This window comes from Zootoca vivipara, chromosome 12 (genome assembly GCF_965207765.1).
Source record: "Zootoca vivipara chromosome 12, rZooViv2.hap1.1, whole genome shotgun sequence".
In the NCBI taxonomy this organism is placed as follows: Eukaryota; Metazoa; Chordata; class Lepidosauria; order Squamata; family Lacertidae; genus Zootoca; species Zootoca vivipara.
The window spans coordinates 24,904,861-24,919,936 of NC_142595.1; the positions used below are offsets into that span (position 1 = coordinate 24,904,861).

At 43.5% G+C, this 15,076-nt stretch overlaps 2 protein-coding genes across 4 annotated transcripts in view; both read right to left on the bottom strand.

Annotated features, from left to right (window-relative positions):
* CASC3 (CASC3 exon junction complex subunit) overlaps positions 1 to 15,076 on the bottom strand; it is a 19,685-nt gene continuing 4,609 nt past the window's right edge. The window contains exons 4-14 of one of the 3 annotated variants that reach the window (XM_035134449.3): positions 14,401 to 14,559; positions 13,136 to 13,287; positions 12,281 to 12,457; positions 11,438 to 12,126; positions 7,858 to 7,922; positions 7,237 to 7,348; positions 6,450 to 6,548; positions 4,717 to 4,946; positions 3,296 to 3,418; positions 3,076 to 3,119; positions 1 to 1,410 (exon numbers count right to left, since the gene is read on the bottom strand). In XM_035134449.3, coding sequence (XP_034990340.3) covers positions 3,078 to 3,119; positions 3,296 to 3,418; positions 4,717 to 4,946; positions 6,450 to 6,548; positions 7,237 to 7,348; positions 7,858 to 7,922; positions 11,438 to 12,126; positions 12,281 to 12,457; positions 13,136 to 13,287; positions 14,401 to 14,559 — 1,848 coding nt within the window. In that variant the 3' untranslated portion in view covers positions 1 to 1,410; positions 3,076 to 3,077. Of the gene's footprint in view, positions 1,411 to 3,075; positions 3,133 to 3,295; positions 3,419 to 4,716; positions 4,947 to 6,449; positions 6,549 to 7,236; positions 7,349 to 7,857; positions 7,923 to 11,437; positions 12,127 to 12,280; positions 12,458 to 13,135; positions 13,288 to 14,400; positions 14,560 to 15,076 lie in introns of all 3 variants that reach the window. The other 2 variants (XM_035134451.3, XM_035134450.3) reach the window with 2 other exon arrangements.
* MSL1 (MSL complex subunit 1) overlaps positions 14,473 to 15,076 on the bottom strand; it is a 25,418-nt gene continuing 24,814 nt past the window's right edge. The window contains exon 11 of the transcript XR_004693748.3: positions 14,473 to 14,559. The gene's annotated coding sequence lies outside the window, so the exon portion shown is untranslated. The remainder of the gene's footprint in view (positions 14,560 to 15,076) is intronic.

The following is a 15,076-nucleotide window of genomic DNA, read 5'->3' on the forward strand; positions in this document are numbered from 1 at the left end:
AACAGGAACAAAACAAATTTATTAACAAAAAATAGCTATCACAGTGTCATTAGGTCTAATATTTCAAAACCGATATGTTAAACGGATACATTTCAAACCTTAAGGCAGAGGAAAAGCAAATACACTTAGAACATACAGGGATTTTCCTTCAAATGCCAGCTGTACTTGTTGAAAATTAAATTAGAAGGGTTATCAAATTAAAAGGAAACACAGACCCTGATATTTCAAGTAGGAAGCTACACATGCATGAAAAAGCAGACTGGCTAGGGATGGCTCATTGTGCCAGGGCCCAGCTAGTACTGGGCATCTTGCTCCAGCACAAGTGGCTACAGGCTGACCACTTAAGCTTTGTCTTCCTAGTGCAGTTTTGGAAGTGAATTAGAAATATGTAGGAAGTACAGGGCGTTTGGTGAAAGCCATGCAGCCTGGCAGGCGAAATCTAAGCTGCAAAGTGCAGGCAAACAGGGTGAAAGCCTGCAGGCCGTCACTTCAAGAGCTCCAAAGAAGGTTCAGTGTTGTGTTTCAGGAGGCGGATGAGCCTCTTGCACCTTCTGAAGGACACATGAGGTCTGGTCAAATAATCGTGTTTACAGGCTACCAACCACACATATAGGCTTGGTTACCCTCGCCCACCTGGGGGTGCATTGTTTTTCCTGGCACTGTGGGGGTCAGAACAGCTCACGATTAAATGATCAGCAGACAAATGCTCACTGGGGCTCATCCTAAATTAAAGTCTTTTTCCTAAAACAAAATTGAAGTGGCAACAGAAAAGACAACTACTGCTTTCAGACAAGGCGACCCTTTTCCAGATTCCTCTATAATTTTAATCCAAGAAAATAAAAAGAGTTTGCACAACTATTATGACTTATTTTTAAAATCATATTATTGGAAAAAGTCAGCCAAAGAGAAGATAAGCCACACAACTCAAGTAACGTTAACAAGACCAATTAAACAGAATAGAAACAAAGTAAGTCAGGTTCTTCAAATTAACGTTAAGGAAGAGTTGGGTAGTTTTAGTTTTGACACCTAAAAACATTTAAACGAAGAAGGGAGAAGAATGTGGAGAACGGTTTTGCTCTCAGTGAGCAGAGAAATCTTACATCCAACTATGTTTGTACAGTCTCTTTGTCCCAAGATGAGAGAGAGAGAGACTGTAAAGATATGTGGTTTCGCTTATGCCCTCCTGGTGGGCAATCTGGCCCCTGATCAAGATACTGGCATGGTATGGCACAGCAGAAGGGCCTGCATCCATGTACATCACCTATTACCAATGGAAAGGAGAGGAGAAGCCCACACAAAGGAGCCATCTTCTGCCTGCCACAGGTGCCAGCTCTGGTACTCTACTGAAACCAGCAAAGTGCAGAGTCCTTAAGTGTTGCTCCTTTCTTTGGATTTCTCATTTCTGCTGTCCTAGACAGAAACAAGAGGGGGAAAGAAAGCAGAGACCCAGCATTAACATGGCTTAGGAACTGTCATTGCCATGCCTGAACAATTCTACCCCAGGCCAAGAAAGAGCATAATCCCACTCTTATGCCTGTTCCATCTGTCTCTAGTTTGCCCTATTATACCATGAGATTGCTTCTTTCATATGGAAGCTAAAACCATTGATTGGGTTCTAAACTACAGTTAGTGCACACCGTGGTATCAATGTCTTGATCACTCCCCAGAACATCTCCTTCTGCCCAAACAGTTCCATTTCCAATGGCTACCCACAAGTCTTCTCACTATTTACACAAACTTGTTGTTTGTTGTACCTTATTATGACATTACTTTTTACCAACACGCCAGGAGATTAAAATCACTTGGGAGTGGCTAGAAGGTCAATGAGGATCAACTGGCAGGTTTCTGGGTGATTCTATGATTCATGGCCTTTTTTACTCCCAATTGTTTAACAATACCAATTATATCGCAGAAATGAAGAAAGCAGAGAGGGGTACGAAGAGTGCATTATTGTGTCGAGGGACTGTAAACTCTGTTCAGTTTTGGTATTCAGAACAAATTCCTGAGTTCAGAATTATTCTAAGTGTATGTATTGTGCATCAGGCTCCAATTTGCGGGTCTCACGTTCTACTAAAGAACTAAGTAAACTGGGCAAGCCTGAAATCTGCCCACCCCTGAACTAGACAGCCAAGGGGATTCTCTCTAGAAAAGTTATTTAAAGGAAAACCCTCTCACTGTGAAAAGTTCCCATTCAGGAAGATTATCCTGAATATAAGCAGCTTTAGGATGTGTATAATTTGAATTAGCCATATTCCCTTGCTGAAACTCTTTTCACTGTTCTCACTGCGCCTGACCTGAGCTGTACCATTTCAGATTGTGGGTGGTGCAGCTGACAAGGTAGAATGCTCTTCAATATGGAAAAAAAAAATTCCTCCATAACTAGAATGATCAGGGGAAAAGGGGTGCTGCTCAGGCTTTCCCTTGGCATACTAGTTGCTTATATGGAGAATGGTTTTGTATGAAAACGCATTGCACCATGTGAACCCCATCTGCAGTCTGAAGTAGTACCACCCAGTCACAGGCTTATTTTGCTCAAGGGAGAGTGAGGCCTGTACAGTTAACTTCACCAGCCAGAAGTTAACTGGCTACTGTTACCACAAACATTTTCCTCAACATTTTCAAAAGTGAGCGGTCCATCACTTGGTTTTTGAAAAACAGGGGGTATGTGGTACTTAGCTAATTGGAAACCACTGCTCGAGATCAGTATTTCCTAAAAGAGCGAGGGACACAATGTCTCTCCCACTTGTACTTTTTTTTATGTACTTGACACTTGCGATTTAATTATTTTTACAGCTATTTGTTAAATTTTTTAGCATAGGCTTTTTTGTGGTGGTGGAGTGATAAACAGCCTTTTCACTGACCCAGAAACAAAGAGGCAACCAAAAGGGGTTATTTTAAATCAAGTAAAAAATGGTGCAACCCCCACCCCACCCTTATCACACAGAAAATGCAACCAGCTTTATTGTGAAGTAATTTCTCATATAGTAAAGCTGCCATTAACAAGATGGAATATTTAGTTTGGGTTTATCAGCGGGAATGTCCCAATGACACCTTGATCTTAACATCTAAGCTCACCTTCAATAGCGTTTAGAAATGTTAACTGGAGCCCTGTTTACAACCTGCAACGAGAATCTAGAGTTTGCAACATATCAGAACAACACAAAAGCAGAGATTCCCCACTTTCACAAACCACTCTTGTGGATCAAGGGGGGGGGGTCGTCTTATGAATGGTGAACTCCCTCTCTAGGGATCACAAATGATCACACAGAGTGAATCAGGGGAGGGTAAATGATACCTCAGGAGGTGGTGGCTTGATAGTGACAGGCTGCGAAGTTCTTCGGGGTGGTGAAGGTTTCGGCTGCACTTGCTGCTGGACTGTGTTATAATAGGTGACCCCTCCATACACCTGAGACTGGGCCTACAAACCAAGATAAAAGGAAACCATTTGGGCTGGTCTAAAGCAGGCTTCCTCGACCTCGGCCCTCCAGATGTTTTTGGCCTAAAACTCCCATGATCCCTAGCTAGCAGGACCAGTGGTCAGGTATGATGGGAACTGCAGTCTCAAAACATCTGGAGGGCCGAGGTTTAGGAAGCCTGGTCTAAAGTGTTTGATATTACATATTATATTGTTATAACCTCCACAGTATTTATACATCATAGCTGCGCGCACACACACTAATTTAAATACAAAGTACACACACAAATCAATCACAGAAACACATCTGATAGAGTTAAAAAGAAACATTGTTTGTCCAATTATAGGAAGCCGACATTTAAGGAAAAAAGGAACAGAAAAAGAAGTGTGCCCCCCCCCGCCTTTCATCCAAGCTTGATCTCTGGGCAGGGTACAGTAAATCAACAAAAACTACAGCATCAACCAACTATAAAACAAGTTGTCTAGTGAGCTTCATGCATGACTGAGAGGGGCTCTGAACCCTGATCTCCCAGGTCCTAGTCCGACACTTAACCACTGCACCATGCTGGCTTCCTAGAGCACTTCTGCTATGGGGCAGCTCTACAAATTAAGTACGGTAGGTAAATAAATATGGAGAAAGCCAAGAGTCACTTAGAGAAGGGATCTTCTCCTTGAAGAAATAAAAATAATACTAATTACAAAGAAAGTTGCCTAGACATTCCGCTATGGTGACTGTAATCTAGGTTTAAGGTGCCATTTGACAATTAGCTTATGTATCTGAGTTTCTAACACTGGGTGGGGGTTATTCGGCTTTTGGGGGGGGGTTGTTCTTGTTATTATGTATTATGTATCTTGTATGCTTGTGTTGTGAACCACCCTTAGATCTACTGATGAAGGGCAGTATATAAATTTAATAGATAAACAGTAAGTTCTAAATGCCCAGACTTTTAGGCCAACGCTGAAAGAAACACGGAATGGCAACATCATGTTCTGTGGCTTGTAAGACTTGTTTGGTCTTGCCTCCACAGCATGAAATCTGTTCTATCAAAGATACTTTCGCATTTGGTCAGCTTGGATTAGCAGCCTCTGACAATGCAATTACTAGCAAGAGGAATCCCCAGAACTATCCAATGTGCATCTGCTACAACAGCGAGCAGCAATCAGTGTACCACGTGCTGCATACACTTCTCACTTTAGCCTGAGCCCTAACGACAGGACAAAGCTTTGCTTTGTTTCTCTGCCACCTGCCACTTTGGATCTCGGTGTTTAAAGACTTAAAGCCCAAATGAGAACAAACTTACTTGAGCGTTGGGATACAGATGGGGAGGTGGCGGCGGCGGAAGTGGTCCTGGAGGGTAGGGGTAACTGGGATTGCCAAAATTCATCACTCCAGGAGGAGGGGAGAAGTAGGTTGGTGCTAGCAGTGGTTGCGGTGGGGGAGGCGGTGGCTGCTGTCCCGGCGACATGGATACAGGAGGAGGATATAAACCAGGGTTGGTCAAAGGTGCTGGTGTCTGGTGTGGATGTAACCCTGGCAAAGAAAAAAGAAAATAAGAGTCAGACAGTTGCTTCTGAAATAAAAAAATGCAACAGGGAATGGGTGCTGAAGAGGATTACAATCTGCTCCATTAAGAGAAACGTTTTGCTGGAAGGATTCATCTGCCCATCTGATGGCATGAATAAGTCTTCTGTCAGCATCTCTGTGCAATGTCCCTGTGCTGTGCTTGTGAGGATTGATCCTGGAGGGTAAAATCCCTGTGATTTGCAGATGGTCAGAAAATCCCTCCTTTTAAATCCAATTAAGCTCAAATGTTCTCTCCTTCATTTTGTTTTTCCTACCCAGAAGGAAATGGCAGCCATGGGAAGAGAAAAAAAGAAGGATTCAAATAATTATGCTAGCCGTGAGAAGAGACTTGCAGAAGAAACCTTCTCTCTTGCCTAAGACAGGATATGAATTGGGCAAGGCTTCCCCACAGCAGCAAGAAGTAGTAAAAAACAAAACAAAACATCATCTCCAGAATCTGATGGGAACAAGTACCTGATTCAGAATGCCCTCCTCTTCCAAAAAGCAAATTAGTAATCTTCTAATACAATTTCTTAGCTCTTTTGAGTATAGATATGGCCGTAACAAATCTGTGGCTATGCTATTAAAACCCGATGAGCTCTGGTCTGTTTTTTGGACCCCTGATAATGGCGGGGTGGGGTGCCAGACCATCCCTGGAGGATCCACCCCCCACCCAATACGCAGCAGCTCGTTATGACCCTAGAGCTCTGGGTGGGGTGTGGAGATTTAAAAAAATTACTGGGCTGACATGAATGATATTGGGGCTGTGGAGGGGGAATGCTGGCATGGAGCTTTCCTTTTATCTATTGGTTAGTGGGTAGGAGCATTGTTTTGTTCGTTGTTAGTATGCTGCCAATATTTTCTATCACAGGGAACTGGTTTTCTGTTTCTTTCCCCAATACAGTATGTTGTATGGAAAAAATAATGTTATACGGTTCCTCCCCCTCCCCCCTTTGGCATAATTTGTTTATGTATTTCTTTCCCAACGTAAATCACTTGAAGACGCTTTGGGTGACAACTAATAAGTTTATGATATCTGCCCACCCGTCCCGTCCCCCCGTCCCATATCTACACAGAAGGATCAGCAAAACAATCTCTCCATCCCATCACTGCATTAGCTAAACCTAATTTAGATATTTGTCTTCTGACACACATCTGACACAGGGTTTCCAATGCAGCAGAATGGCACAGATGGAATCCAAAGCTTCAGCGTGGTGCCAATTTTTTTCACGGAACAGAGAAGGCTTTGTACCAATGATGCCATTTGGTACTATAAAGCAACGAGCGAGGGGGAGAGAAGGGGGAAACAGTTCTGATCCAGTATCCCAGGTTTTAGGCTTAAGGTAACAATCAACCCTATATGATTGCCCCATTATCTTTTCCTCCCCATATCGGTCTCACAGAGCTCACACGGGCTTGCGTTGGAGAGAAATGCCTGGACAGGAGGAGATGCTAGAAGCAATTCCCTACCCGGATGGGAGAGATGCATTTCTGGCTGAACGATCACCCCTTGGGGAGGCAGTGGGGCAGGATTCTCGCTGTGAGTGTAGATCGGTCCCTGGAACTGTACTGTAATGATAAACCATCAAATACGACCTTTATTCCATGCACACTGGTAGCTTAACAGTAAACACACTGGGATGCCTGTAAAAAGAAATCAGTTTCCATGAAGGCAGAGGGAAGAACGTGAAATCATGCAGAGAACTGTTTAGCCAAATCAGCTTTTAGAGATGGTACAGGGGTGAATAAGGAGATGCTCCTTATTAATGGAAGTGGTGTCTGCACAAAAGTAAAATGGAAATTGCCTCTTTGTTTGGACTGGGGAGACTCAGCTTCAGATTCCCCTCATCCAGGAATTTAAAAAGTGCTTTGTTATTTTCATGCTGTTTAATTAGTAATTCGTATTTCTGGTTACAGGTAGGTAGCCGTGTTGGTCTGAGTCGAAGCAAAATAAAAAAATTCCTTCAGTAGCACCTTAAAGACCAACTAAGTTTTTATTTTGGTATGAGCTTTCGTGTGCATGCACACGAAAGCTCATACCAAAATAAAAACTTAGTTGGTCTTTAAGGTGCTACTGAAGGAATTTTTTTATCATATTTCTGGGTTATTCTGGTACAAAATAATCCACTTTTACTTGAGGGAGAACTTACAACACTGTAGACAGAAGGCTGAATAAATAATCTGTAGCCCGTTCAAGTTTTATAGTAGTACAAAATACAGGCAACCCAGAGATTTTTAAGCAGCAGCATGGACTCACGTGTGTCATAGTAGTGCCCTTCCATTATGCTTATGTGCACAGGCGGAGCAGGCTCTGGGACAGGCCTCTGACGCTGCGATGAGTAACGCTTTGCACGGCCTGCCTGAACACCCTGAAAAAGCACAAGTTCATAGAAGAATGTCACAACGAAACACCCTGCTCCTGCCCAGCCAGATTTGCTGGCTGCAAATTGGGGTGTTCCCATTTTTAAAGCCTGTTCAGAACTTATCTTTCCTTAAAGAGTAACTTCTTCAGAATCCTGAGAATCGAAGCTCACTTTAGGCTTCTAGTCCTCAGAGTTAAATGAAAAGCAGCAGCTAACCGGGTACTTTACCGCTTACATCTTACTCTGCCAATTCCTAGAGGTACTGGGTGGTGCTCAACACCTTTTCTGCTTTCGGCCCTTTCCCTTTATGGCAACAGTCTATCCCCCATTTCTCTGTAAAAAATATCCAATCAGTTCAAATTCAGCCCACTACAAGTCTCAGCCAGACTCAAGTTACGTAACTTTCCCCAAATGCAGCAGGGACTCTCTACAGAGAATTCTAGGGCCTCAGCCCACCCCCTGGTTGCCAGTCAGACCCACCACTTGAAAAGCAGGAAAAAGACACAGGACTTTACCATCTCCTCCATCCTGTTGAACTGAGGGGGTGGAGCTGCTCCAATGTGCATCTGGTTAGGAATACCTATTGGGAAGGGAGTAAAAGGAAAAACAGCAACAAGGCAGATTACTACTTTACACTTAACATTAGAAAGAAACCAGGAAGAGGCAGCAGGTTAAGGAGGATCCTGAGGAAAGATGAAAATGAGAACAAATATTACTTGCTAAGATGCAGAGAGAGCAGGAAGATGTCTATGCAACTTATTGTCTCTAATGCTGTAGGTCAGGAAGCAACATCAGCTGGGTATATTCCATGTACAGTGGTACCTCGGTTTGCGAACGCAATCCGTTCCATGGAGGTGTTTGCTCGTGACGCGCGGATAGAGCGCTTCTGCGCATGCGTGAGCTGCACAGATTGCTTCTGCGCATCCGAGCACCGCGGAACACTTCCGGGTCCGTGGCGTTCGTAAACGGAGGCGTTCATAAACGGAGGTAGGCGTAAACCGAGGTTCCACTGTACCTACAGATTTCACTCACAACACCAGTACTGTCACATGTTGCAAACATCAGCTTCTTTTATAACAGAGAATAAGCCTTCATGACAGAAAATAAGTTTTTAAAATATGTAACAGTACCTAGTCTTCCTGTCTTGCAATCTATTCCCCTAGCTTATTCTCCCACACCTCACTCTGAAGTCAAGGCGGGCCCTTACGCTCCTCCAAGCAGAATTCACAGCAGATGAGTTAAGCCTTGAGATAAGTCTGTTCATAATCACTGCAGATAATTACAAAAACTTGTATGTTATCTGTAAACACTGCACTTTATTGGTTCCAGTCTGATATTTGTTTCAAGTGCTTTGATAGCTTTTGTGGTTATCTACAGTTTATTGCACTATTTAGAATCCTTATAACACAAGTGCAATAGGAATGAACATTAAAGAGAGATTCAGCTGTAATGCCTGAGTAGAGTAAGATCATGCCTGTGCTAGCTAATTTTGAGGAAGTGTGCATGTAGTACCTGTGGCTGCTCTTGTGTATAGGCAACCTGCTCAGGTAATCTGTTTTACTCTGAGCATTCCAAGGTACATTAAATAAGAAAAAGGAGTGCTAGAAAGCACTCAAATGAAATCTGGCATGATAATAGAAGCATGTCTAGACCTATTCAAAATCTGCCCTACAGAAACCCAGGAATCCCCACAAAGAATGACCAAATTCTGCAGATGAAGTAAATATTTCTATTTCCAAGGACAAGTTATTGTGCATGCTCTCTCATCACTTGACTCTTTGATGAATTCATGAACTAAATATTACATTTGAAGTGGGATTAACTGACATGAAAATTATGTTTGTGTAAGTTGGTATAAAAGTCAGAAAGTGGCAAGTACCCATGTGTGAGCAGGGCTGGTTGCCACGTTTTCCAATGGGTGGGGGAAGGAGAGGAGAGGGAAGAGGGAGAGAAAAACGTGGCAGAGGGAATGTCCAAAGAGCACAAAATTTCAGCATGTGTAAGGTCACTGTCACCTATGACTCATTACGGCCACAGATCTAGAAGATTTTACGGCTTGACTGCACTGCAAAGCGGACTAGCCAATGCAGTCAGGTCCTAAGACTCTAACCTTTTGTACTAATAATTAAAGAGATTTATTTGATACCATATCAGCCCTGAGTGCTCACTGGAAGGACAGATCGTGAAGCTGAGGCTCCAATACTTTGGCCACCTCATGAGAAGAGAAGACTCCCTGGAAAAGACCCTGATGTTGGGAAAGATTGAGGGCACAAGGAGAAGGGGACGACAGAGGACAAGATAGTTGGACAGTGTTCTCGAAGCTACCAACATGAGTCTGACCAAACTGCGGGAGGCAGTGGAAGACAGAAGTGCCGGCGTGCTCTGGTCCATGGGGTCACGAAGAGTCGGACATGACTAAACGACTAAGTAACAACAAAAAAATGCCAGAGGGATAGTCAGGTGTGCAATAAGGTCCATAATGAAATGGAAGTTCAGGTGCCGTTTTTGATAAAAAAAGGGATGGCCAAGTGGCAGGCTTATATGTCTCTTCAAATGAACTGTATCTGTTCCCTTTTAACCATACTACAAATCTTTGAATGAAGTATATTTGGGGCTACGCTACAGAACACAAGGGCTCATAATAGGATGTCGACATTGGTAGACAGCACCAACTGCTGCAGAACCTACCACTTCTGCCTCAACGAGAAGTTTATTTTCTTACACTTATATCCCACTTTTCTTCTGCCATGGAACCCAAGGTGGTGTACATGCATTTCCCAGGTGGTCACCCCTTTGAGCACTGGTCAGAGACTCCTTAGTTCCATCCGACCTCATGTGCCATCACAGTGGACCCTGGGTTGAGTTGGCTGAGCCTACTGTGGGTACTTCCCTACTTAGGCCAACATCCTGTGAACCCCAGCTTTTCTTCTTTTCTAACCAACAGTGCATTAAAGAGCACTTCACAAACAACGGAGCTCCATCATGGCTGCTCATATACTTCTCTCCTCGTCAAGACAATGCAGAATCTGATGGAAAACTATCTGTGTGTTTAAAAGCAACATTTGCAGCCTCCATTTAAAAAAAAAAGATGAATTTTGAAAGCGTGGGCAGTGTTCAGCAACTGCAAGCATGATTTGTAAACACTGGAGGAGGTTTGACATACGAAGTCATCACCAGTCCGAACCCTACAGAACTGTGAAACTGCTTTTTCTTCTTTATCTTAATGTGATTTCTCAGAATAACTGAAGGATATTATCTCTAGGACAAATCAGCACATAAACAGGAGCTTTCGCAGAATAGCGTTTTCAGTCATGGAACTCCTGCGCCTGCGTCCTCTCAGACCTTCAGTTTAGGCAAATACTTAGTAGCTAAAAATGAACAATTTGGGATTTTAGTATGTTTGAAATCAGTATTGTACTTCTGCCAGTGAGTGGATATGTCCCAATGTCACAGATGCAATAAGAGCTTTTGGTTATTGCTGATCTCTGATCCTAAAAGACTCTGGTTACCATAGATCAGGCATAGGCAAACTTGGCCCTCCAGATGTTTTGGGGCTACAACTCCCATCATCCCTGACCACTGGTCCTGTTAGCTAGGGATGGTGGGAGTTGTAGTCCCAAAACATCTGGAGGGCCGAGTTTGCCTATGCCTGCCATAGATTGAGCTGCTCAGATCCTAAAGAAAAGCAGGGCAGCAAAAACATCTAGACAAATAGGGGTGGACAGAAGCAACTTGGAAAACAAGAGCCAGGGCCTTAAGAAGGCAGCAAACTAAGGGAAGGAAGGAAGGGAAACATAATTAGAAAGTGAAGACTGGGGCTTAAGAAGGCGAGGTTTAGGAGGAGATCAAAGACAAAATGTCGAGGGAGGGCAGAGAAGAAAACAAAATTATAGGAAATAAAGAGCAGAGCAAAGGAATCACATAGCAGTTTGAAATAACCATATACATATTTGGCTAGTGATGTTTTAACTGTTTTATGAGTCAGAACTTAGATTACTTTTCTTTCGAAACTGCTCTATGGGGGGTGGATTATAAATATATCAAGTAAATAAAGCTAGTCCCCCCTCTGCTTCAGTTCATCAGCCAGCCACTTACCCTGAGGTTGTATGAACTGGGGCTGCCCTGGGCTCCAGTTCTGTTCTGTTATATTTAACTGGGTCATGTCTTGCTCGAGCCCATCTAGGCTGGCTTCAACAGGCACCTCCCAGTTACCAGTCTTTGCTGGCGAGGGGGATGGTATAACCTCAGGAGTTTTCAGCGGTGCAGGAGTCAACCCCAATGGAAGCGGGACTTCCTCGGCCAACTTCCCTGTCTCGCCTGCTTTGGTCCGAGTCCTCCTTGCCCGGGAGTAGGACTTCTTCTCCACTGGCCTATCCGGTGGTGGCTGAAGAACATCTGCGGGAGCTGCTGGGCTTTCCGAAACCACCTCTTCCTTTTTAACAGGGCTGTTGCGACTGTGCGGAATCTCTACTTCAGGAGAAGGCTCTCGTGGTGGGAGGGGCTCTGAACGCCTGGAACGGTAATTGCTCTCATGCTTTGACTGCTCACTGAAGCGAGGCGCGTGCTGGCTGTTCACATCCACAGCACGGTAGCATGGACGGGTCTCTTTGTAGCCACCGGGTCTTGGGAAAGTCCTCGGTGGGGGCATCCGTGCGGTCCCTGCAGAGTTCCTGTTGATGAATGTCCTGGGCGGCACGGGAGTACTTTCTAGGCTCTGTTGCCGTGGTGGCTTACTAGGCCTTTCATTGGCCCAATCTGGCTCTCTCTGTGGTGGGCTCCCAAATCTGAATGGAGATAAGATGCTACAGGTCAGAAGCGCATTCCACAAGCTATTCAGGGCACATAATTAATGTTCCTGGGCCACCACACCATCCCATCCCCCTCCCCAGTCTGATACTATAATACAACAAGTACATACACTTGTCCTTGTTACCTCACCTTGGTTTGCGCACTCTCCTGGGCTTGATGTCATCAGGGTTGTGTGTCGAGCGGATATCATACCCATATAGAGCAATCAACTCCTGCCTTGATTTTGGTGCCTGCTCGTCTTCCCGGAACTTGTCATGCTCCCACCGTCCCTCATCTTTCCACAGTTTGCGCTGGCGGCCCTTAGGTCTTGTGTGTCAAGAGGGAAAGAACCAGTGAGGCTTTAATGTTTTTATTTATAGAAAGCGCTCTATCCCATCTTTCTAGCAACATAGGACCTCAGAAGTGGTTCAAAACCATAGATTTAAAAATGTAGCGCAACAGATGTTGAGATAGAGATCTAATTTATGCTCCCATTCCTACTTTTGTTGCCAGGTTTGAAATTGAATTATCTTTGTATGATTGTATTGGCTTGTTGGAGAATGCATTTGTTATGGTCTTTTGTAAGAACAAGAAAGCGTACTGATCTTAATACAGTGGAATACAATTGTATAAACGCACCGAGGGCAGGGAGAAAACTCAAATCAGGCAAAAATCTGACAAAACAGAAAGGTCTTCAGTAAGCCAAAAGGCCACTAAAATAGAAGTCAAGTGGGCCTGAAGGGAGGGAATACTAAAACCAGGGTACCCCAACCAATAAAGCCTGTCCGAGGAGAAACATGGGACTCAAAGGAAACTGTCAAATGACTCTGTAAAGCAAATAATGTTTCCTGAGGGTCTAATGGCCAGTAGATGGCTGCTCAAAGCCACTCAAGGTAGCAGATAGTTAGAAAAAAAAAACCCAGTTAACTTTCTAACCCTTCCTGACCAAGAGCACCCCTTGCTCTGCAAATCCACCTCACTTCACTCGCTGCCCACATCACCTACCGGACTTCCTCTTCCTGAGTTTGCCCACGAAGGTCATGCTCAAAGAAAAGACCTTTGCGAGGTATGTATGCAGGGTTCTTCCGGTCCTCGTCATCATCCAGGTGCTTAGGAAGCTTTTTTCCAACCTTGTTCTCAGTTGGTTCAGTGCTTTCCTACAAGAAAAAAGGAAAGCAAGCGCCTCTTGGTCTTCTGCCTACACAGAAACCCACCGGAAGTATTCCAGAACCTATCCTCTTCATCCAATGTTTCGGTCAATGTTATCACAGAAGATAAAACTGCTAACAAATATAGAACAGCTGTCTGAGAATAATAGTATTCCCCATAAGGCCCTCTCCAAAAACCATGCAAGTACTCCACAGAACAACTTGACGGAAAAGCAACCTATCTTATCTAACTGATAAAGCAAAAGCAGTAAATAAGAAAATGTTCTTCAAAGTGCTGAGTGGGATTCAACTAACAAGCCCTGCTGGCCGAAGCCTGTGGTTTCCACTAGCACAGCATGACTTCCTCCCCTCCCTGTGCTGCAGATTAGGCAAGTAGAAGTGCCTGAATTGACAGCAATCCGCTTAGCACGAAGCTGAGAAGTGTGGACAACTGCATTTATGGTTAAGTAGACTCAACATATGGAGTATACACTTATACACCTAATATACACCTATATACTTAGAGAGACTTTTGAACAAATGGTCACACTTTTTCTTTGTGTATGAATATTAAGAGAGAATTGTTGCAAGATTCTGTTCCCTTAAATGCAAGAAAAGTAAGAATTGTATGTTGTACTGCTGAAAATGTGAGAAAAGATTTCTATCATTTGCAGTGAAATTGTTTGCCAGCTGAAAAATGTTGGGGAAAGATTTAAAAACATATAATGGAGAAAATTTCAGGATATAAAGTACAACTAGATCTGCTGCTCTTTCTCCTAAGTGATGTCACTATTGGAATACTTTGGGGGGGGGGATAAAAAAAGGACAATGTCCAATGTTAGCTATATTCAGAACAGACCTTCACAACACCAATGGCTAGAGACTGTGTAGAAAGAATGTAGGAACATGTTCCAGTGGTGAAAACAACTAACTGCATTTGTGTAAATGGAAAAAGGGCAAAACAGTTTAAAATTTGATGCCTTTGTTGATTTCTCTAACACTAGCCTATTACACAAAAATGCAGGAAGATTATTTTAGAATATTATGAAACAAAGTATTCAATTTGGACCTTTTAGTTTCCAAAGTGGTTAGTACCTGTACTCAGCATTTAGTAAGACTTACCTGGCCATCCCCACTCTGCCTCTCGCCTGCCACAGTGCCTTTCGATTCTGGTTTTTCATCCCCTTTGTCTGATTTTCTTGTCAGCTCATTAGTTTCATTACTCTCCCGCTTCAGGTCCACCTTGGATGTTTCCTCCTCACTGTATTCCCCCTCCTCAGCCTGAAACAAACATCCAATGTGATTCAATTGGTGCAGGTGTCTAGCAATATTATTATTATTATTATTATTTTACAAAAAACCTTTTCCTCCAGGACACTGGTTTGTCTGAACAGGCTTATACAAACTGTTTTGCTTTGCAAGTCAATCTATTAGCAAACACAATCTATGGTTTAATGTGAAAAGTTCTCACAGCACTCCTTCCCTGCTCCTGCTAAAGTGGAAGGAAAAAGCCAAATTCCATCTTGTTTTGATGTCTGAACCTGGGCTCATGGTTTGTTTAAAGAGAAATGAACCCTGAGCAATAGCCAACATTTGTTTGTTTGGGAGAAACAAACAAACCCAAGTTCAGTTGCCATGACAAAGCCAGACTTTGGCTTGTTTCCAGCAGTTCAGGAGTAGGGGAGGAGCACAATAAGAACGTTTCAGTTCTGTGTTCCTCACGCTCACACAAAACCACAATTCGTTTATATAAAGGCATATATAATTCGTTAATGTAAGTGAACCACCATTTGGAACC